This window comes from Aulostomus chinensis, chromosome 21, assembly GCF_037954235.1.
Source record: "Aulostomus chinensis isolate RoL2024-O1b breed Wild chromosome 21, RoL_Achi_v1.0, whole genome shotgun sequence".
NCBI classification, from domain to species: Eukaryota; Metazoa; Chordata; class Actinopteri; order Syngnathiformes; family Aulostomidae; genus Aulostomus; species Aulostomus chinensis.
The window spans coordinates 19,636,614-19,658,495 of record NC_141340.1 but is presented as its reverse complement, the minus strand read 5'-3'; the positions used below and the strand labels follow the sequence as shown (position 1 = coordinate 19,658,495).

General features: G+C 44.5%; 1 protein-coding gene, 1 long non-coding RNA gene and 1 other non-coding gene across 3 annotated transcripts; all 3 read left to right on the top strand.

Moving 5' to 3' along the window:
- The first annotated feature begins 107 nt into the window (after positions 1–107).
- LOC147241984 (transcription factor 7-like) lies at positions 108–4,165 on the top strand. The gene is made up of 8 exons (XM_086191627.1): positions 108–194; positions 1,898–2,272; positions 2,376–2,441; positions 2,585–2,613; positions 2,774–2,924; positions 3,033–3,140; positions 3,258–3,309; positions 3,727–4,165. Exons 2-8 carry the CDS (start codon positions 1,928–1,930, stop codon positions 3,729–3,731), a joined length of 756 nt encoding a protein of 251 aa, XP_086047753.1. The 5' UTR covers positions 108–194; positions 1,898–1,927; the 3' UTR covers positions 3,732–4,165.
- Positions 4,166–14,670: 10,505 nt separating this feature from the next.
- trnaa-cgc (transfer RNA alanine (anticodon CGC)) lies at positions 14,671–14,742 on the top strand. Its single transcript has one exon. It is a non-coding gene; the product is annotated as a tRNA-Ala (tRNA).
- A 6,052-nt stretch (positions 14,743–20,794) lies between these two features.
- On the top strand, positions 20,795–21,161 carry LOC147241982 (uncharacterized). Its single transcript, XR_015111087.1, has 3 exons — positions 20,795–20,851; positions 20,935–21,006; positions 21,132–21,161. It is a non-coding gene; the product is annotated as an uncharacterized LOC147241982 (long non-coding RNA).
- The last annotated feature ends 721 nt before the right edge of the window (positions 21,162–21,882 follow it).

The following is a 21,882-nucleotide window of genomic DNA, read 5'->3' as shown; positions in this document are numbered from 1 at the left end:
CATTTTTTAATTACAGTAAATGACGTCAAGATACGTCGGTGATCGAAATGTATATATGTCTAAAATCTTCCAACCGTTAAATCACGTGGCTCTCGGTTCATCTGAGACGCAAAGGTTACCCACTGAGCGTCCCAACAGAGAGAAACCTCCTGAAACTACATCCCGACACCCGGCTAGGAGGACAAACACTGTTGGTAAGTCCTGAAATCAAATATTAACACTCAGTAGGACTTTTCTTTAATAATATGCTGTAAATTCAAATAAATATTTAGCTAGAAGAAAGGCGTCTCAGTCTGTAAAAAGTGTTGACTCAAGTATTTGTGAATTACAACGAACTACTATTCGATTGTTGTCAGCCACAAGTTGGGAAGTTGAATTTATAACAATGGATCACATTTGATCAATTAATGATGTTTTTGTTCTAACTCAGTTAAGGGATGTAATAAATTATAAATATAAAGCGGCAGGAATGGGAGAAAGCAGAAAACAAAAAGACAATTGTACAAAAATGTGAATTTGACAACTAATTTGCAATCTTTTCTGATGTGAATGAATGGAAATTTGCCCTAAAAGCATGTGCTGAGTAGTTTAACTGTACACTCCAAGCAATTATAGGCGTCATTTCCATATGAATGGTACATAAATTAGCCTACATACATGATTTAAATTGTGACTTACATACACGGGTGGACACTGTGTGTGTGTGTGTGTGTGTGTGTGTGTGTGTGTGTGTGTGTGTATATATATATACAAATTAAATAAAAATGAAGACATAAAATTCAAAGACGAACGAAATAAAAATCCGTTTAAATCATTAAAAAAACAACAATGCGAAGCTGCGCCGCGCCACCACCCCTGATGATTTGGACCCTCTCACCTACTGAACACACAAATGACAAGAAGAAGAAGAAACAGCGAAACCATTATTTACAAAATGGAGGGAGACGAGGTCTAACAAGTAGCGGACGCTCCTTCGTCAAACAAACCGGTTGTGTGGACTTGTTTTGGCTTCCCATGTAAAAGACAAGGCAACGGAGAGACGATGGTGGATTAAACAAAAGCCGTGTGCAAACAATGGTGGTCCACAACACCGTAGACTGCGGCGAGCGCTGCTAGCATGATGGAAGGATAAGAAGCACCTGTTGAAGGCTAAATATTCCAGCTCACTGAGGTCAGACATTCCAGATCTAGACGAGGCTGCAGCCCTGAGGGTTATTGAATATTAGTTTTCCTTTTCGTTTAAGAAGGTAGTTGTCGTCAGTGTTTACAACAACAAAGCACTTTTTTAATTGAATACGTTTGTATTTGCATTGTAGTCTAAACAAGAGAAAAAATACAAACACTTTGTTTTTCAAAGTAAGGAGCATTAAATTTTGTACTGACACAGCAAGAACTTGTATGTCTGCATATTGAGGAAGAAAATAAAGAATATCTGATTTTTGCATTTCTGATTTTTGATTTTCTTTAATCTTTATTTTGTTTCGTGAGCCCTGTCTCTTATTTAGTATCGTTTCGTTTGTTGACTATTTCGTTGCCCTCCTAGTATATACGTGTACATTAATATATATATATATGTGTATATATATATGTATGTGTATATATATATATGTGTGTATATATATATATATCTATATATATATATATATATATATATATATACACACACACACACACGTTGTGGTTGGAATAGTTTTTAATTGCTGTTACAGAAGAAGCCTTGTTGTGATTTGAATCTTATGGTTGCAGTTCCTTCAGTAATTTGGTTTTTTTAAAGCTCAAACACAAAGATGTCCTTTAAATGTAGAAAAGTGAAATAGTTAATATTTTCTTATAGTTTAGAGTTCTATTATGATGTTTCCCATTAATCAAACCATCTTCCTGTGAATGCGTTTGACAGGAACCCTCAAACATCTTTGATCGTACCAACATGGACAACAGCAGTGCTGACTCAGCAGGATTATTTGGTGGACTTGAGTGGGAGGACATCGAATCCACTCTCAGGGACATCATTGCGTATGTCCCGGATCCTCCACCTGCATCCCCCCCTGGACCTCCCGAACCTGCTCCAGTGGGTGTTGACACCAACCCTCAGCCAGCAGAAGGTCCAGTCGATGGGAATCAAACCAATGGTGGTTCTGGTTGTTACTGTGGCAACAACCTACTTTACCAAAACTACCACTTCCCCGGTCCAGTGATGGCTCCACCCTTCATGTATGGACCACCAATGTATCCATATGTTATGCTGCCACATCCCCTCAGCGGCCAAGTTCAGGTAAGTGTGTTGATTGTGACGGAAGATGAATTTTAAATTATAACATGGTGCATTGTTTGTGTGTGTGTAGCCTGGCTAAATTCCCCCTCCCCCTCTCCCACAGTTCCTGCCCTATCAGTGGCCCACCAACTCCCTGGGTGAAGGCAACCAGGCAGATTCTTCACATCTGGTAAGACACACACACAGACACACACACACACACACCATAATTATTGATGTTCTTTTTATGCTTTCTTCTCATGTTCCATGTTTATTGTGATAGCGTCTTTTATGTTTTGCTCATGTAGCATCTTTGTGTGTTTGTGTCCTCAGACCAAAGCTGCCAGCGCTCCTAAAACCAAGTAAGTTCAGACTCAGATTTGACAAAAAGTACTTCAGTAATACTCAGGAAACAAGAACCAGTTTAGCAGTGTTGTCTTGTATTCTGCCTTGATGACATTTGTTTGAAGAAAAACAAATATTTAATTCTCAAATGAACAGCTTGATTCTGTATTTCTATAGAAAGAGGAAGGCTAAGAAGCAGCTGGACCTGCCCTATGTTAAAAAACCCAAAAATGCCTTCATGTTGTTCCTCGTGGAACAGAGAGAGAAGATGAAGGCAGAACTCAAGAGCAGGAACAACGCTGCAGTCAACAAGGTCCTGGGACAGAGAGTAAGTGTGCTTGTACTCTTCCACAAGCTTTAGCACTCTTTGGTAGTTGGCATGTGTGTGTTCATTCTGTAACTGTGTGTGTGTGTGTGTTTTGTCGTGTTCCAACAGTGGAAAGCACTGACAAAGGAGGAGCAGGCCAAGTATTATAAAAAGGCCAAAGAGGAGAAAGAGCGCCACACCCAGCAGCACCCTGAGTGGTCCTGCGGTGTCAACTACGTACGTTCAACCTGCTCCCTTCCATCGCACCCACACACACATTTCCATGGCGTTACCAAGCTGGTAAAAATTCAGCAGATATCAGATGGAACTTCTTACATGCTTGTTTTTGTGTAGGGACGAAAGAGACGGAAGAGGATGGACAGGGTCACCGAAATCATTGTTATAGGTAAGAACCGATGTTCCCAAACATGTTTTCATGTGAAGTGTGAAGAGACTCAGGAGCAGAAATACTCCTGCATCTAATACTTGACTCAAGTATTCACACTTCATGTAGTTCAAGAATGAGAGTAAGTACCTGTAAATGTGGTGGTTAACGTGTTGCATTTGGAAAGAAATTCAGCAAAGAGATCAAAGGTTCTTCTTTTGGTCTGTTTGAAAAAAAAGTCTTATTTAGAAACAGACTGGGATCATATTTGGCATATTTTTGGTTAACGGGGGTTAAAAATATGTGGTTGGTGAGTCAAACCTTCATTTTACAGTCAGTTATTAATGTTGACTTGATGCCTTCTTATCGTGCTCTCAGTTTTTAATGCCTTCATAAATGCTTTTGTCATACACGGTCTTTGTGTGTTTGTGTCCTCAGACTGAAGCTGTACCACAGATGACGCTGTGCTCTCCTTACGTCAAGGCAGCACATGCCACAAACACACACACACACACACAAACACTATTATCTCATGCAGGTAGCAGCCGTCTGTTTCTGTCGATGCAGGAATGGAGTCATGTTGAATCAGTCACCTATAGATGGCAACTCAGCCAACAAAAAATAAGTTTGGAAACATTTGACTCAAGTTAACAAGAATTCAAAAAAAAAAATAGTTTACGAAAATATTTTCTTGGTGCCTTAAAGATGTATTGAAGTATAACACTTGTGTGAATGTTCTCAGCAACGCCGTTCCAGTTTGATTCAACAGACGCCGCCAAAGGAGCCAGCTCCACCGCCGCAGCACGTATGTACCTCTCTTTTTCCTCACTTCTTTTGTTGTACATGCGCCTTGATGATGTAAACATTTCTGGCCCATGTCACTCTTATTTCTGCATAGTCAAGTAATGTGATGTCACTGTATTAAAACTGTAAAATATTATGTATGACTAATTTGGAAGAAAAAGTAAAAAAATAATTTCAGTATGTATATGTTTGTGTACATGTATATATATTTATATAATATAAATAAAATGTATTCATCTAATTATTAACAATTTTTATATATATATATATAAATAAAAATTGTTGATGATTGGATGAATACATTTTATTTCATCATTTTTTTGTATTGTTGAGGTTTCGTTTCCTGCAGTCCAACAGCATTTCAATCAAACATGCAGCTTTCAAAAAACCCAAACATACAAGGCCAATTCTAAGATGACCCTCGTTGATTTCTTCCACCTCCTTCATAATAGAACACACTACCACTCATGTGCTGTTGCTACTGCAGGTTTTGCTTTCCCTTCCATGTCGTGTCAAAAAGCAAAAACAGACACTGGTCATGGTGCTCCTGGTTTACTGGGATGGGGTTCGATTCCCTACAGTGTCCTGCTGGCTGTTTGGCATTGACGTGAAAGGGTGCAGCTTCCCCTTCATCATTGTACCGACTGTTACTGACTCCCACAACATCGGCTGAGGTTTTCCACACTTACCAATATCTACAAATTTGATCAGGTTAAAACTTTATAACTTTTATAACTAACAATTTTTATATCTCAACCAGTAGGTCCAGCAATAAAACTCGCAAGGCACCACATTCACCAGTAGCAATACTGGTGAATCCCATTCTCTGGTGCTACATGTGATTGTGAGAAAAGACCTGATGAAATATCCAGCATTAGAGTTTGCATCCATCATCTCAAAGTTGCAGGAAATGATGGTATAATTGTGGCTCACAACAAGCCTAACATTTAACGCAAATTCAGGCAATCCCCGCGAATTCTGCACGCCAAGCGATTTCATCCAATCACTTGTGATGTCGTTATTTACACTTCCTGTTTCTACTGGCGAACGCGCTAACTTGTGTGAGAAGGAAATATGTCGCATTTGCCTATGATCAGCACCGCTCAGGGCCGAGCTCTCTACATGAAAGTGGTGGTAAATTGTTTTGTTCCCCCTGCATGAACATTGTGGTTGAACCCCAACAGAAGTCATCAATTTTTCCCTGCAGCATTTTATATTTTTTTTCATGAATGCTCAAAACACAGGGTTCAAATCAATCAGCTGCATACACAAATATTAGGGTGTTTTGTGAGGAGGGAGGGCTTAGAATTGATAAGGTGTTTTACTGTAAAGGTTGTAAAAGAGCGACACGTCCTTGTTCATGCATCTGTGGAATGCCAAAGTTCCACTGGGACACAAGGATGAGGTGGTCCAAAGTGAAAGTCAACTCACATGCGTGGACTTTATGTCTGATTCTTTTGAATGTCATATTTTATTGTATAAACACCTTGGTGCTTGTATTTTTTTTTTGTTTTAAATTTAGCTCTAATGTCCATTGGGATTCAAGGAGGAACCGAAACGCTATCAGAGGTCAAAGGTCACCGTCACTTGATGATTTTTTTTTGTGTCAAATATAGCACAAACATCCACTGGGACTCAAAGATGATCTTAAAAAAATAAATACGGTGGTCAAAGGTCAAAAACACTCATGACGGGGACACATCCTGAAGGCATACCTCTACACCTGCGATGTAGTATTACAGTATTACTGACTTGCAGGATTTGTATTTTCTTAACATACAGTATAGCCGACAAAATCTTCTCATACAAACATAACTCTCAGCACTTTGAGCAGAAATCAGCAGTTAGATTCGCTATTGTCGAATGTAACAAATAAGAGCAACTGTGTTTTCGACATTGCTAAAAAATAGGTTCTTGTGCCTTCTCTGGTTCGTTGTTGTCGCAGAAACGCACAACAAAAAAATGGTTACATGGCCATTTCCTAATTGCCAAGCAGCCACATATGCATGCTGACCTGTACACCTGGGAAACTGCACAACAGCAGCTCCCTGCTGGGTTTCATCAAGAGGTATGGATGAGGTAGGACACAAATTAGCACATGCTCCGTGAAAAACAGGAGGATCCTCGAAATGCCATGACAGATGGTGACCCTTGTCCTTTCTGCCAGTGTCTCTACTCTTACAAAAACTATTGTTGGATTAACAAGACTTGCAACCTCTGATTAAATAAATGTTATGCTGGAAGCGAATGCGGCACGAGTCAATGAGGGGATATTTATCGAGAACTGTGCTCAATTTTTTCAGTGTTGAACAGTCAAATTGTTGCAGCCAAGGGCCATACGGATCTTTTGTGCAGGAATATGAGGGCTAATCATGGAAATACGGGACTCGTGCACGTATTTGAAGTCTTTACTGTTTCGAGGCAAAAAAAAAAAATTGAAGTATAAAATGGAAAGTGATAGAATAATCACCTCACTTTAGATAGGTAGACTGTGGGAGAGGGTATGACTGATGTATCGAACACTTTGAAACAATGAGTTCATAAAAAGAGATGCACGAGCCGCTGCAAAGTTACAGTGCTGCTTCACCTCTCTGTACTGACTTATCAGAAAAAGTCTGCTCCTGATGGTAATCTGTGACAGGCTACCAAACCGTATTACCTGGCACAAAAAAAAAGAGTGATGTGATGTTCCTGCAGCTTGTAAGGCTGTCAGGCAGGTTGAGTGCTGGACGTTTCCACAGAGCAAGAACGAGCCACACTATGGAAAACATTGGCTGCACACTCACAGGACAGCCTGAAGCTCAGGTTGAAAATTAAGGGGAGAGGAAATGACATGATATACAAGAAAATGTGGTATTCTTACTAGGTGGCAGGTGTATTGATGTATACAGAATATATATCTGGTTAGAAAACGCTTCCAACCATACATTTTCACTCTAGATAGCCACATCACGAGTGTTCCAGCACCAGACATGGTAAACAAACATCGGCCGGTCAGAATAGAGATGCCACCACAATTCTAAAGACATGTTTACCTGTCCGGGGTCTGTGGTGTCAAAATAAACTGTTCAAGTGTGGCATTTGTGTGTCGGGAGTGAGAGGTGAACAGGTCAATGCAGCAAAAAAGGAAAAAAAAGTGATGAAAAGCTCCAAATGAAATGTCCCTGTCCTGTAGTTTGAGACTCTGAGGGAGACAAATGGAAAAAAAAAAAGCTAATATGTTGCTACTCTTAAAAACTTACACACTTAAGGCTCATTTCGTCTGCTTATTTATGATTTTGCCCTGTGTGTGTGTGTGTGTGTGTGTGTGTATTTTTTTTTTTAAAGAATGGACTGATCTGATAAAAAGTTCTCGAGAAGTAAAGACCTTGTTTTGACCTTCTCCGCCAGATCAGTGTCTCTTGGTGGATGGGGATGCTGTGACTCCCAAACAACAGTGATCAGGTTTCTGGTTTCAGACGCCAGGTATAGGTATATCAGCTGAAATTGTATAAAATTTTGAGGAAGAATTATCTTGATGTAGAACCATCTATGGTGATGAAATGGTGTCCTCTGTACCTCTGGACCCTCTCTCTGTCCCTAGGTTACAATAACTGGCTGTGTGTGTGTGTGTGTGTGCGTGTGCGTGTGCGTGTGCGTGTGCGTGCATGTGTTTTTGATATCTGGAAGAGTGATTGTAAATATGACTTTCCGGAATGTGAACCTTATTTTTTGGTTAGATTTAATTTGTCTGTATAATCCCATATGGGATGGGTCATGCCAATGTTCAGACACAAAAATAAAATATTCATTCATTCATTCATTCATTCGTATAGATGATGCTGTTTCACAGAGAAGAGAGAGAGCATACTTTGAGGGATTTGATAGAAGAAACAAGAACACCAACAATGATGATCCTAACAATAACACCGGTAACTATTGTCACCTTGAAATGCATAAAAAATAGCAGCAACAACACAGATTAACATGGCAGTGAAGCCAGCATACAGGACGAGACCTCAAGTCCTCTCTGCTGTCTTGTCAAGTCCTGTATGTGTCGGATTTTGTGAAATTCGGCCTTGTTGTTTTTGCGCGATCCTGATAAAAAGTTAAGAGGCAGGTCAACACCACTACTTCAATAAAAGGCAGTTTTAACAGATGGGTTCTAAGTCAGACTGTCAAGTATGCGGAGGCAGAGTGCAGTGCTCCCTGCTGGGGGTCAGAGGCTCAGGTCAGGCTAGTGTTGAAAAGGGCTTTCACAATCAATCCTGCCGGTTAGATGACGTCCAGCCCAAAATCCATCCTGTGATGATCAAATCAAGATGGAATTCAGAGAGAAATTTCTTTGGGAGAAAAATGCAGCTGTGTGGAATTAAAAGAAGAAGAAAATTAAAGAACAGAAGTCAGCGTTTCAAAATTTCGACAAACTGTGGCTGTTTGAGGGTTAGCGTGTGCACACAGTGCAGAACAAGCGGAGGCGCTACTGTCTGGTGTCGAAAACTACCGTCACTTTTGGCTTTATGAGGTGAGGCAATGGTTTACTACTGAGTCCCAGAGAACACAGACTGACACTTTATAAAGTCCAACACAGGCACCCACGCGACCCCCTGATACTCCTAAATACATCCTAATCTTACCTGGCAACAGTCACCATTCTCATAATTAACTTCCTGCTTTTAGTTTGTACGTCACACTGGTTGACATTTATCCTTGTGGAATGCATCTGTGGACCCTCTGCAGCCAAACTCTCCGTTGGTCGGGGGCCACTCAAGTAAAGCCCGGTGGGTCTGCTGTATAGGATCATTCATTATTTATCCCAGTAATTAAAGGGCTGCTCAGGATGAATGATTCTCTGTCTCACTGGTAAAGTAGAGAGCCTGGTGCTGCTCTGTGGGAGGTCTGACCCCCAAGTAATATTTGGAGATTTATGATAAATGTTAACATATTTGATCATAAATTGCGCAATATATATATACGTTTTGGTTAATTATCAACAAGTTCATTTTGAAAATGTTAAAAAAAGATAAATTAAGTAAATGTACATATATTTATGTGCAAATACCACCCAAATCCACTGCAAACTTACAAACTCAAACTTCCTGTAATACACAAGGGGACAACATGCAAACTCCACCCAGAAAGATCCTGTGCTGGATCCATCCATCCATCCATCCATCCATCCATCCATCCATCCATCCATCCATCTATCCATCCATCTATCTATCGATCTATCTATCTATCCATCCACCCATCCATCCATCCGAGTTTAGCGAGTGACGACATGTTTAGCCGCATGCGTTCATTCCATCGCTGGATGTCTAGGTGGTGCTTAGATAACAACGTGGCTTACATAGACAATTGGAGCTCCTTCTGGGGAAAGCCTGGTCTGATTCGGAGAGATGGCGTCCATCCTACTTTGGATGGTGCATCTCTCTTATCTAGGAACATAGGCCAATTTATTAGCAATACTAATCCCTGACAAGCAACCAGAGTTCAGACCAGCAGGCAGAGCTGCAGTTTAACACGCCCCTCTGCTGGTTCCTTCGTGTTGTCACCCACCCAGCCTATAGAAACTGTGTCTGCCCCGAGGCTGTATAAAGCTACACTCAAATCTGGAGGAGTAATTTATAGCGACTTAGTTCAAATTAAAACAACTGCTCCAGCAAATCAACCCAATACAACTATTAAATGTGGTTTGCTTAATATTCGATCTCTCGCATCCAAGTCTCTCCTAGTGAACGATTTAATTACAAATTATCAGATTGGTTTATTAGCACTTACTGAAACCTGGGTGCAGCAAGATGAATATGTTAGTTTAAATGAATCTTCCCCTCCTGGTTACATTAACTACCATGTACCTCTTACCACTGGCAGAGGAGGAGGAGTAGCTGCAATTTATCAGTCAAATTTGGTGATTAACCCTCGACCTAACAGTTCATATGACTGTCAGCTTTTCCCACCCAGACTGTCAGCTTTTCCCACCCAGACTGGAAAGCAGAGAAACCACTCTTACTTGCTGTGGTTTACTGTCCTCCTGCACCTTATTCTGAGTTCTTAGAAGAATTCCCTGACTTTCTGTCTAACTTGGCATTGAACTCAGACAAAGTCATTATAGTGGGTGACTTTAACATCCATGTGGACGTCAATGATGATTCTCTGGCCACTGCGTTTAAGTTGCTTCTTGATTCTGTTGGCTTCTGTCAGAGGGTAAACAAACCCACTCACACTTTTAATCACATCCTTGATTTCGTACTCACTTATGGAATAGAAGCTGACCTCATCACAGTTCTTCCTCAAAACCCTGTCTTGTCTGATCACTCCTTAATTACATTTGAATTTACTTTAACAAATTATATCCTACCTGGGGCTGCACGGTGGTGCAGTGGTTAGCACTGTGGCCTCACAGCAAGAAGGTTGTTTCTGTGTGGAGTTTGCATGTTCTCCCCGTGTCTGCGTGGGTTCTCTCCGGGTACTCCGGCTTCCTCCCACAGTCCAAAGACATGCAATTGGGGACTAGGCTGATTGAATACTCTAAATTGACCGTAGTTATGAATGTGAGTGTGAATGGTTGTTCATCTCTCTATGTCGGCCCAGCAATGGACTGGCGACCTGTCCAGGGTGTACCCCGCCTCTCGCCCGTTGACGCTGGGATAGGCTCCAGCCCCCCCGTGACCCTTAATGTGTAGGAATAAGCGGAAGATGACGATGGATGGATGGATCCTACCTGGGAAAAAGTCCCACTTCAGTAGATGTCTATCTGACACTGCTGTTTCTAGATTTAAGGAGCTTATTCCAGCAGAACTTGCTGCCACATCTTGTAGTAATATAATGGGCAGTTATGCTGATTTCACCCCCTCACAGGTAGACTATCTTGTGGACAGCACTGCAGCAGCACTCCTTGGGACACTTGATGCCGTAGCTCCCCTGAAGAAGAAGGTTATCAACCAAAAGAGAATAGTTCCCTGGTACAGCCCAGAGCTGCGTGCCTTAAAACAGAAGACCAGACAACTGGAAAGGAAGACACATTCCAGCCAGCACGAGGAAGTCCACCAAGCCTGGAAGGAGAGTTTATTAATATATAAAAAAGAACTCCGTAATGCTAGAAGCGCTTACTACTCGTCCCTGATAGAAAAGAATAAGAACAACCCCAGATTCCTCTTCAGCACCGTGGGCAGGCTCACCAAGAACCATAGAGCTGTTGAGCCATGCATCCCCCCAACTCTCAGCAGTGAAGACTTCCTATCTTTCTTCACTGAAAAGATTGTGAATATTAGAACAAAGATTGCCAGTAATGGAGGACAGACTACAGTCCCCACAGAAGCACCTCCCAGACTTGGTGCTCACTTGGACAGCTTCTCCCCCATTGACCTGTCAGAATTAACTTCTGCAGTCACTTCCTCCAAGTCAGCCACTTGTCTGCTGGATCCCATCCCAACAAGCCTCCTTAAGGATGCCTTCCCTCTAGTCAACACTTCTATATTAAATCAAATTAATCTTTCCTTAGTCACAGGTTATGTGCCACAGGCCTTTAAGGTGGCTGTCATCAACCCTTTACTTAAAAAACCTTCTCTTGACCCAGATGTGTTAGCCAACTATAGACCGATATCCAACCTCCCCTACATCTCCAAGATCCTTGAGAAGGTTGTCCTGGAGCAGCTATATAAACATCTGCACAGCAACGAGCTCTTTGAAGCCTTCCAGTCTGGATTCAGGGAACACCATAGCACTGAAACAGCACTGGTCAGAGTCTCTAATGATCTTCTTATAGCTTCAGACAGAGGTCTTGTCTCTGTGCTTGTCCTTTTGGACCTCAGTGCTGCATTTAACACCATCGACCACAGCATCCTGCTACAGAGACTAGACCATGACATTGGGATTAAAGGAACTGCCCTAAAATGGTTTAAGTCCTATTTATCAGATAGGTTTCAGTTTGTTCATGTTAATAATGACAATTCAGAATACAGCAGAGTTACATATGGTGTACCACAGGATTCAGTTTTAGGACCGATTCTCTTCACTCTTTACATGCTCCCATTAGGTGACATAATACGGAAGCACTCGATCAACTTCCAGTGTTATGCGGACGACACGCAACTTTACTTGTCGATGGAGCCAGACGACACAAGCCAGTTTACTAATCTGCAAGACTGCCTGAAAGACATTAAATCCTGGATGTCTTCTAACTTCTTAATGCTAAATTCAGATAAAACTGAGGTCATCGTGTTTGGACCTAAACACCTCAGGGACACGCTCTTGAATCGGATCACTACTCTAGATGGCATCACCCTAACTCCGAGTACAACTGCAAGGAACCTTGGGGTCATTTTTGACCAGGACCTTTCCTTCAGCTCCCACAGAAAGCATGTGACTAGGACCGCCTTCTTCCATCTGTGAAGTATCGCTAAGATTAGGAATATCCTTTCCCAGAGTGATGCTGAGAAACTGGTGCATGCATTTATCACTTCTTGGCTGGACTACTGCAACTCTCTCTTGTCAGGATGTCCTAAATACTCTCTAAAGAGTCTCCAGCTGGTCCAGAACGCTGCAGCGAGGGTTTTGACGGGAGTTAAGAAGAGAGAACACATCTCTCCCACTTTAGCTTCTCTCCACTGGCTTCCTGTAGGATCTAGAATCAACTTCAAAATCCTTCTGCTGACTTATAAGGCTCTCAATGATAAAGCCCCATCCTATTTGAAAGAACTCAGTCCCTGCTGTCCTACCAGAGCTCTCCGCTCCCAGAATGCAGGTCTTTTAGTGATTCCCAGTATCTCTAAAAACAGACTGGGAGGTAGAGCCTTTAGTTACCGGGCTCCTCTACTATGGAACCAGCTCTCTCCATGGGTCAGAGAGGCAGACACTCTGACTACGTTTAAGTCCAGGCTTAAGACTTTCCTTTATGACAGAGCCTTCAGTTAGGACTGGTTCAGGTAGCTCTGAACCATTGATAGCTATGCTGCTACAGGCTTAGACTGCTGGGGGACACATCAGGTTACATGGAGCCCTTCCCTCCTCTCCTCTCCTCTCCTCTCCCCCTCTCTCCTCCTCTCCTCCCTGCACATTTTTGAAACTGTCATTACCATTACTTGTTGCACTTTGTAGTTTGGCCTTGGTGTCTCGCAGTCTCTCTGTGTTTCCACAGATGCACCAGAGCCCCAACCGCCGCCTTCATCGCCCCCCCCCCCCCCTCTTAGGCAAGGCAAGGCAAGGCAAGGCAATTTTATTTGTATAGCCCATTTTCACAAACAGTTTGTCTCAAAGGGCTTCACATGGCATCATAACAACATCCTCTGCCCTTAGACCCTCACATTGACTGAGGAAAAACTCCATAGAAAACCCTTTTAACAGGGAAAAATCTGAGAAACCTCAGGGTGAGCAACAGAGGAGGATCCCTCACCAGGACGGACAGACGTGCAGTAGATGTTGTTACAGACAAGAAAACAGTTTACAATACAAAATGTGGGAAACATGGAAAAACAAACTGGTGGTGAAAACGGGCTATACAAATAAAATTGCCTTGCCTTGTTACTGATATGTGAATGAACACAGGCTCAGTTCACAGCTCTGATGAAACCACTGACTTTGAACTACACAGTGAAGGAGTTGGTCATCAAGGTTGATGGCAGCTTATTAAGTTCTATCTTTGATCAAATAATAGAAATGTAAATGAATTCAGCATTGATTGCATTTCCCTCCTTTCTTTTGGTGCCCTCAGACTTTCTGAGAACTGGAGGAGGAACTGCTCTCTGTTCTGTGTTTGTTCTGCTCAGTGGAGGAAGGAACCAAGGACCGGAGCTCTAAGTTTTTCAAATTTTTTTGTCTGCCAGAAGTGAGCTGTCTTCTGTCTCAGGGGACACAGTCGGGTGGACCGGGGCGGATGAGGACCTGCTTCTTCCTTGAATGACACACTGGCTTGGGCCACAGTGGATGAGGGTCCTGAGACCCTCAGTGAAACAGTCTGGTGAATGTTTGTGGAGGACTGTTGTGTGTTGTCTCAATGATGAAAAGCAGCACAAACACAGGAACATCATGAATATTTTCCAGCAGTCAACACTATACAACTATTCTAGTACTCTGAGGACCTTCTACTTTCTACAGTCGTCTCTACTGTATACTTGTACTACCAGTTGTTATGAGCATCTGTGGATTTCTAAATATTCCAGCTCTCAGTTTGCAACTGTATAGTGATGATGGGTCAGTTTAGAGCTGTCAATCAATGTTAATAATTGATATTCGCATCTGTAGATTATTTTAGGAACACAAATACTTTTACTTCATTCTGAGGATGAGCAGACGTTCAATATAATTTTCATTTCTTGGTCAAAGACTCCTACAAGTCAGAGAGGATCTGGGCTGGATTGTGAAGCTTCTGAGAGGGAAACATTCACTCTGGACTGGACTGAGAACGGAGCAGCCTCAGCTTCCTGGAGCCTGACTTGCCTCTGTGGTCTAAGGCTGTGTGGGCTGACATCACAGTGAAACTACTGAGATCACAGAGCCTTTGAGATGACAGGCCGAGTTCCTTTTTTTCCCTAAAATGAGGAAATAGTGTTGTGTCTGTATTTGTGTTTGCTGCATCAGTTCAAAAGTGACTCTACCAGAGGGGATGTAGCTCAGTGGTAGAGCGCATGCTTCGCATGTATGAGGCCCCGGGTTCAATCCCTGGCATCTCCAGCTGGTCCTTTGGAGCCTTCATCTTATCAGCTAAATTGATCCCTAAATGTGACAACAGTTGATAACAAACTACCAGAAGAGAAACCAGTCTGTTGCATATCAAAGTATTTGGAGCTGGGTCAGTGTGACTGTAAACCTTCATAGTCAGCCTGAAGGAGCTGGTTTTATCTTTGCTAGGGCAATCCCACACACAGCTGCTCTCAGTTGCCAAATGTGTGTGTCCTCACTCCTCTATCCTCCTGCTGCCTTCAGAATACAGACACAATTCAACTTGGTAAGTTTGGTGTATAGAAGTGCTCCTGAAAAGATGTGTGTCAGCCCACAGCTGACTGTTCTTACCTGGAACCTCAGGATGAATCTGATGTTGACTTTTGGACAAATCACCTGTTCATCAGTTCAATCATCACTTCCATCCATTTTCTACTGCTTATCTTATTATAGAAAGGAGTCTGTCTGCTGTGTGACTGAGGCAGTTAATGTGAGCTGCTGCATGTCTCAGCTGTGTGTGTGTGTGTGGGGGGGGGGGGGCTGTGTGTGTGACTGGTCGGCTGCTAAGGATTATTGATGAGATCAATCATGATTGGCTCAGAGATCACGGCACAGCAGTAACCAGATGGAGACTTTTTGATTTTATTTGGGGGGGGGGGGGCAATTTCTAAGTCAGACACATCGTCACAATTTTGAAGTTTTTCCCAGTAAAAAAACAAAACAAAACAAATCCAAAACATTATTTGACTTTTGATGTCTAAATTGTGTGGAAATTGTAAGTCCAAAAAGCAGGAGGCCGTTTGTGCTTGGAAACTGTGAAGCACATCACCAATAACTCCTGGTTAATTTACAGTTGTTTTCTACAAAAAGTTTTAAAAATGAACTAAATGCTAAATCCCTAGTAGTCATCATTGTTTTCATATATTTTCTGTCTGTGATGCCCTTTAGACGGTTCTTTTCCTCTGAATTCATGAGGAGAGCTGCAGTGACAGAGAAAGGTATGGAACAACAGAGTACTACAGAAATACTGCATTTGTTATGAAAGAGTACTTCCTCAGATATGAACTGAGTAGATTTAAAGGTTTAAGCTTCAAGGAAAATGGCTCAGCCATCCAGCAACACTTCCACTCAACCTCCTGACCTCTCCTTCATCTGTTTAATGCAACGATTCACTGTCATTATTCTGATGTAGTCAACAACTGTCAGGATCCCAGTCTTTTTCCATGATGTCCCTGTTCCCTCCTTCCCTTTTGTTGGCGTCTTTGTCTTTTTCCTAGCTAATATATAACAATACTGAAAGAGCGTCATGCAGATTTAGACCACAGGTGCAGTTTTATCAATCAAGACCTGTTGAATCAAGGGAGAGTCAGATGACCTGTGATGTAGATTTATTCACAACTTCTGTCCAGAAAATGGCATCAGAGAACCATTCATCCATCCATTTTCTTCCACTTATTCCTGATAAGGGTCCTGGGGGGTGGAGTCTATCCCAGTGGCTTTCGGGCGAGAGGCGGGGTTCACCCTGAACAGGTCACCAGTCCATCACAGGGCCAACACATAGAGACACACAACCATTCACACTCACAGTCAGGTGCATTTGTGGCCCCAAGATATCCTGCAACACACAGAGCAAGCGATTGTTCAGGTTTTCAAACTTACACTTTCGCGATACAATCTTGGATGGGCAGCTTACATCTTCAGCCCTGCAGCATCAGAGCCACAATGTGGTCTGCAGATGTCATGTCCCCAAGAGTGTCTTCATTGTTGTCTTCCTCGTCCTCTTCCTCCTCCCGATTGCTGAAGACTCAGAGGGGGCGACAGATGTGGCGCCTGTAGTCGCACATGGAAAAGAATAAGTACACAAGTCAAGTGCGCTCACACGGGCGAAATTTGTAGAAACCGGAGGAACTTACTGGATGAGGGCCACTGTGCCGGCTGGTGGGAGGAGGCTGGTGCTGCAGCTTCCATATCCCTGCCCAGTATGTATGTCTGAAGCACATACATACACGACCCAGGCCTCACCCTCTGCCTCTTCACCCACTGCACATAACTGCAGACAGCGAGACAACAAACAGTCAAGGCCTGGCCGTCCCGTCACTTGAACTGGACGCACCTCAAGAGAGCAACACTTACGATCTCCTTTTGCCAAGGGGGGAGTCGTACAGGTCCCGCGGGGTCACCCCGGAGTGAGCGCCAAAACCCACGACGGCCCCATCCATGCCTCGCACCGAGGAGTGCCCCTCGCACATCCTACGCCTCTCGATGGTGGCGGCCGTTTCTGGGAAGAGACGAGTGTAGGAGGCGAGGGCGTCCTTGTTTGCGGCCAGGAGCGACTCGCTGTCCCTCTCCTGCAGGTGAGCAACCAGGAGGCTGCTGGCGTAGCCCACGTCGTTGCTCAGGAGCCACTTGAACGTCTGCCCCTGGTATTTGCCAAACTGGAGCTCGCTCTCATTGAGCACCAGCATAAGAGTCGCAGAAGAACAGTGACGGAAAACGCCGAGCGCACCATGAAAAAGGTAGCCAGATGCCGTCGACCAATCAAATAATCTGCTGGCTAAAGCGAGCCGCCGATTGGCTGGCTGCTCAATTGGACTCTTCGTTGGACTGGAGTGCCGAAGAACGCAATCCCGGAGGCGCATCATATTGCTGCCGTTGTCATCGGACTGGCCACGGAGGTCACAAAGATCCAGGTTCAGAGTTTCCAGGTGTCCTAAAAATAGGTTTAGCAGGCCCTTGCCAGCCGTGTCCTCAGCAACAAGAAATCCCACAAAGTGCTCATGAATGGACACTCCCTTTGTCAGCTCACAGTTGACAATTCTTAAAACTACTGACAGCTGCTCATTGTGGCTGACATCAGGAGTGCAGTCCATGATGACTGCGTAGTGCTTGGCCCTCCTCACTCTGTCCACTATGGCTTTAGTGGTGCACTGTGCCACAAGGCCAATTCATTTGTTCTGTATTGTCTTACTTAGGTATGTCTCAGCCAGCTCTTTCTCCTCAATCCTCCTCAGGTGTTCCTTCATCATTGGGTCAAATTTGGCCATAAGCTCCACTTGACCAAAGAAATTGGCATTGCTATGCTCGTATAATTTTTCTCTGTGGCCTCGAAATGCAAGGTTACGTTCAGGTAGGTAGTTGACGATGGCAAGTAATCTGTGCAGAATTTCCTTCCACCTAACAATTTCAGCATTAATGAGTTTAACGGTCAATTGCTGTGCCAGAGTTTAGATGATTTCTCAGTGTGTGCCAGCCTTCCATGCATTTAATGTGTTCAGGGGACCTTTCATGTCCCTTGAGGTCAGCCTGGAGATTGTTTCAGTTATTAACACCACTGGAACTCAGCTGTGAACGGATGCTCCCATCTCCAAACAACCGGCAACAAAAGCAGAGAACTAAGTCCTTTGCTTTGCTGCAAACAAGCCAGGACGTATGGATCTTCCCTCCACTCTCCATGAATGTATAGTAGTTACTACATGTGAACCTCCGACTGTCTGTGTTTTTTAGGGAAGTCAGTTTTGATTTGAACAGGTCCTCTCAACACTATCAGCCATCGCTCGCTGTCACTGATATTTTTTTGGCAAAAGTGCCGGGTCATCATCCGGTCCCAATTCATTCGTAGTTGGGGGAGATGGAGGGCCGTCAGGCTGCGGACTCACCAAATTTTCATTTTGAGCATCAGCTCTTTGCTCCTCCACCACTGGGCTTGCGGCACTTGGTTCTGCGGTAACTTGTTGAGCTAGCCCGCTGGAACTCGGCTCCGAGTCTGCCCACTCTGCCGTAACAAGCTCTGGCTCCTTAGGCTGGGGCTGCTCGCTGACATTTTTTCAAGCTGTTTTGTCTCAGAGAAAGTAAAAAATTGCGACAGTTTTGGTCGTGTCCCGCTGCATTTGGCTACGTCTTTGCTTTTTGCCGTTTCTCCGAGACAGCTCCGCTTCCTCGAGCCGGCTTCACGCAGCTGTGGTTTCCTTTGCAGCAGTAATTACATGGAGCCCTCTACTGGCAGGGGGTGTAGTAATTCGCTGAATTACTGGCCCGCGCAGCTGACACGCACACGGACACAACGCCAAGCACTCGCACTCGCACATTTACTGCTGCATGGAGGGGGATGTCTACAGTGTATTTCTAGCGCTGGACAGCTCCAGTAGATATAGACAGACAACCATTCACACTCACACGGTCATTTTAAAGTATTCAATTAGCCTCGTTCCAATTTGGATGTCTTACCCAGACATGCATGAGTACCAAGACAGAACCCACACAGGCACAGTGAGAACATGCAAATTCCAAACGTGCCCGGGCCGGGACCTTCTCGCTGTGAGGGACAGTGCTGACCACTGCACCACCGAGCCTGTCCCTGTCTATATCCTGCCGACCAATAAAATTATTCCAATCGGAGGGAAGCCTCCGATTGGCTTTTGCAAAGTTAGAACAGCAGGAAGCAAAAACGTTAGAACAAAGTTAATAGAAGTAAAAGATCCAATACAAAATTATACAATTATATTCAGGATGCTGTTAAAAAATTCTAAGAGCTTTTTAGTCATTTAGCTTTGATGCATTGTGATTCAAATCATGATTATTGAATTTGCAGGGTTTTTTTTGTATTGATTTGTTCTTTTTTTCCAGGATTGTTGTGCTTTTATTTAACCACAAGATGGCGCCTCAAGCAAAGCAAACAACTGTGGACTGAATGAGATGAGGCCTTGATGTAGGAAGGATGTGTTGTTTGTATTCTATACCAGTTTGTTCTTTTTTAATGATTCATAAAATAATACATCTTACAAACAAAATGAGCGGTAGAAATCAGAGAAGTCTACTGTGGTAGAAGTCTACTGCTTTTATTTTACCACAAGATGGCGCCTCAGGCCATCAGGCAAAATAGAAAATGAGGAACGCTTCACGAATTTGCGTGTCATCCTTGGAGTTGCGCGTTCTTCGGCACTCCAGTCCAACGAAGAGTCCAATTTAGCAGCCAGCCAATAGGCGTCTCGCTTAAGCTAGCAGATTATTTGATTGGTCGACGGCATCTGGCTACCTTTTTCCTGGTGCGCTCGGCGTTTTCCGTCACTGTTCTTCTGCGACTCCGAGAGGTAAGCCTCGCTGCGCCCTTCCTCGCGCTACAAAGACCAGAAACTTTAGAAAAATTTTACCACGCCAAATGACGGACTTTGTGGGTGTCTTATCCTTGATATTTCTTGCGACTGTTTGCACTTTTTCACACCGAATGAGGAACTACTTGGCGTTGTTATTTCTTGAGACTGTTTGGAGCTTTGCGGCTTCTGCGAGCGCACTTTGCACTGTACGTTTGAACGAAGAACGAACGAATGGAAAAAATGAGACTTGATATCGGTTCCATGCAAACGTCCTACTTGAAACAATGAACACCACATATTTATGTCGGTGTCGTGTCAGAACCTGTAGCTCCCGTTTGTGTGTCTTAACCTGGACAGAGGTACGGCCTTTTTTCCGCCACCATGGACGCCAACAGTTCCGACATATTTATTTATTTATATATTTATTTTTTTTTGTATCTGTTGATGAATATACATTGCTCATTATACTTGAATGAATGAATGAATGAGGCAGGCGCTGTGTGTGACAAAGAGTGCATTTTCTGTTGTGTGTGCGCCCGCCCGTGTGCGTGCGTTTGACTACAGGCGTCATGCTAAAAGAGGGTGTTTTGCGTGACTCTTTGCAGAATGGATTTCAAACCCACCTTTCGTTTTCACGGAGCAACATCCATCGAGCTCACCCTGGTTCCTACGCCTGCGGCGACAGTGCTGACCCGAACCGGCCAAGCACAGGTCAAACACGTCAAGAAGCCCGACCTGGTGAGGGAGGAGGCGAAGACCCGTGTGCTCCAGGCCGGAGGTGACCCTGGTTGCTTCCAGCTGATGCTCAGTGAGAGCGAGCTCCAGTTTGGCAAATACCAGGGTCAAACGTTCAGGTAGCTCCTGAGCAACAACGTGGGCTACGCCAGCAGCCTCCTGGTTGCTCACCTGCAGGAGAGGGACAGCGGGGACACTGGCGAGTCACCCCTGACCGCCAACAAGGACGCCCTCGCTGTCCTCCTCCTCCTCCTCCTCCTCCCCCTCCCGCCAGCCGGCACAGCGGCCCTCATCCAGTAAGTTCCTCCTGTTTATCCACATTTCGCTCGTGTGAGCGCACTTGACTTGTGTACTTATTCTTTTCCACGTGCAACTACAGGCGCCACATCCGTTGACCCCTCTGAGTTTTCCGACACAGATCTCCTCACCGCTGCCGTGGAAGTGGAGTCTCGTAAGTGAATGTTGACTCGTGGTGTGTGTGTGTGTGTGTGTGTGTGTGTGTGTGTGTGTGTGTGTTTGTGTGTGTGTACACACGTCCTGGTGTGTGACACTTGTGTGTTTGTGTGTCATATACAGAGATTGGTGACACTGGGCCAGCTGTCACTCCACCCAAACCCTCCCTCTTCCGGACCCCCCTCCCCCTGGCGAGCCCGCGGGGGATGAAGGAGGACGGCCCGAGACCCTTGCCCCATCCTCCTCCGGTGCACAGGTACAGAGATGTATATCACGCGTGTCAAAGAGCTGAAACTCAAAAGCCAGAGATCGGTGTCTCGACATAACCGCTGACTGATCAATGTGACGCTCGCAGCTGCTGCCCAAGGGCTGGAGGCAGACGCTGCCTGAGGAGAACCAGGAATGGCTGGGCCGGGCCCTCTTCAAGTGCGACGCCAGAGGGAGATCAGTCGTCACCCCGGACCTCCGCATGTGGTGGCACCCCCCCGGGCCCCGTTTGCTGTACGCGCAGCCCCCCGCCTCCTACCACGCCTTCTATCAAAGCCGCTTCTGCCTTTGGCTGCCCTACAAGTTGTGGGCATACAGGCTGGTGTGCCCCGACTGCGTCCGCCGACTGGTTGGAGCTGGGCTCTACAGGACAGTGCGGAGAGTCCTGGACGCCACTGGCTGGTACTTCATGGGCACTGAATACCTCGAGTACGGCTCGTGAAAAGGGAAGTACGCAGCCTGGGTGCCCTGAGTCATGGAGCAGCTGGCCCAGCCCCACCAGGAAATGTTCCTGGCCGTCTTCACCTACAAGTAAGCGGCGGTGGCACGACAACACACTCGGGACATGTGAAAACGCATGAAATGCAGGCCTGAATACTGACAGCGT

Excerpts from the sequence above, each read along its gene's own strand:
- LOC147241984 (XM_086191627.1), top strand. The coding sequence starts at position 1,928 with ATGGACAACAGCAGTGCTGACTCAGCAGGATTATTTGGTGGACTTGAG. Across the intron at positions 2,442-2,584 it reads AGGCAGATTCTTCACATCTG|ACCAAAGCTGCCAGCGCTCC; the intron begins GTAAGACACACA and ends TTGTGTCCTCAG. Across the intron at positions 2,614-2,773 it reads GCCAGCGCTCCTAAAACCAA|AAAGAGGAAGGCTAAGAAGC; the intron begins GTAAGTTCAGAC and ends GTATTTCTATAG.